We start from the raw sequence: 1,614 nt of genomic DNA, 5'->3' as shown, positions 1-1,614 counted from the left end.
ATATATATGCTAAATAAAGGTAAGGAAAGATGTCACCTGAGTGCCGAAGTAAATCGCATGAGTTGAAGTATAAGGAGTCTGAAAGTTTTCAATATAAAGGGTGATACAGAAAATGAAAATAAAAAGAATGCAATGAATAATGCATAGACTAAACCTAGAGAGAATGCGTAAATGAAAATAAAAAGAAAGAGAAGGGAACGAACTCCCCTTAGGTTGCCCCCCAAGCAGTGCCTTTGTTTATTATCGTTGGCTCGACCCAATATTATTTTCTTTAGCCCACATCTAGCCAAGGCGTTGTCAATCTTCCTTGCATTGTATCAAGCTCATTGAAGATAAGCACCAGTGATGCTCCATAATCCTGCAAATCATCAAAAGCAACACAAATATTAGTATATTCACCGTCATCATATCCTATCGGAATTTCATAATTCGAAATGAGAGAGTTTAAAGGGTTAGGGTCAATAATCGTAGGTGCTTCCTCCTAAATGAGTGCATCAATCATGAATGTTTGATGACACTTGTCATTCTCCCTAGGTTGTTTCATGATGTGAATGATGTTGACGTCCAAGGTCGTGTTCCCAAATGATAGTTTCATTTGACCGTTCCTGCAATTGATAAGAGCATTAGCTGTGGCAAGAAATGGTCTGCCAAGAATTATAGGAATTTTGGAGTTAACATTCACATCAACTTTTAGGTCCAAAATCAAGAAGTCAACAAGGTAGTAAAATTTATCAACTTGTACCAACACATCCCCAACTATTTCCCTAGGCCTAATAGTAGACCGATCAGCTAATTGTAAACTTACTGATGTGGGTTTCATTTTTCCTAGCCCTAACGACAAGTAAATATCATACGGCATGATGTTGACATTAGCCCCTAGATCAAGAAGGGCTTGTGAAATCACATGGTTTCCGATGATGCAAGAGACGGTAGGACAACCAGGGTCCTTATACTTTGGTGGGATCTTTTGCTCAATCATAGCACTCACATATTCAGTCAAGAAAGTAATTTTCTTAACATGGTGTTTCCTCTTCACAGTGCACAAGTCTTTTAGGATTTTAGCATATGTGAGAATCTGAGAGATGACATATAGGAGAGGTAGATTGATTTTTACTTGTTTTAGATACTCTAGGATTTCACTATGTTGGCCGATAGATTTTGAGGTAGACTTGAGAGCTTGAAGGAAAGGCACTCTAGATGGATTTTTCACTACCTCCTCACTAGGGTTACTCTCTTCTGAATTGCTAGGGTCCTTTTCATCTTTCCTAGGTTTGGGGGTTAGTTCAATAACCTTACCAGACCGAGTGGTTATGGAATTTACTTCTTTAAGATTGATTTCTCCTAACCCTGAAGTTTGTGTCATGTGTTGGCCCCTAGGGTTTAGTTAAGCCTGTGCTGGAAATTTTTCACGTTCTCCTATAGCTAAGGCATTAGTTAGTTTGGACATATGAGATTTTATTTCCTTGTTTTCTTCAACAATCTTACTCTGTGCCTCTATAAATGCATGTAGAGTGTCTTCTAAAGAGTTCCTATAGGACGTAGGTTGATATGGAGGTGCAATATGAGGTTTATTTGGCTGGCTTTCAAATTTTCAGTTGAGATTGGGGTGATTCC

General features: G+C 38.4%; 1 protein-coding gene across 1 annotated transcript; it reads right to left on the bottom strand.

The window, feature by feature from the left end:
• Nucleotides 1–36: 36 nt before the first annotated feature.
• LOC111381211 lies at nt 37–1,363 on the bottom strand (the record flags this gene model as incomplete). The annotated part of the gene is made up of 3 exons (XM_023004959.1): nt 563–1,363; nt 341–481; nt 37–78 (listed from the first exon to the last, which is right to left on the bottom strand). Coding segments are annotated over exons 1-3 (984 nt in total), but the record flags the coding sequence as incomplete, so codon positions are not given.
• Nucleotides 1,364–1,614: the final 251 nt, after the last annotated feature.

This window comes from Olea europaea, unplaced genomic scaffold, assembly GCF_002742605.1.
Source record: "Olea europaea var. sylvestris unplaced genomic scaffold, O_europaea_v1 scaffold22691, whole genome shotgun sequence".
NCBI classification, from domain to species: domain Eukaryota; kingdom Viridiplantae; phylum Streptophyta; class Magnoliopsida; order Lamiales; family Oleaceae; genus Olea; species Olea europaea.
The sequence above is the reverse complement of the archived record's forward strand: the minus strand, read 5'-3'. Positions and strand labels throughout refer to the sequence as shown.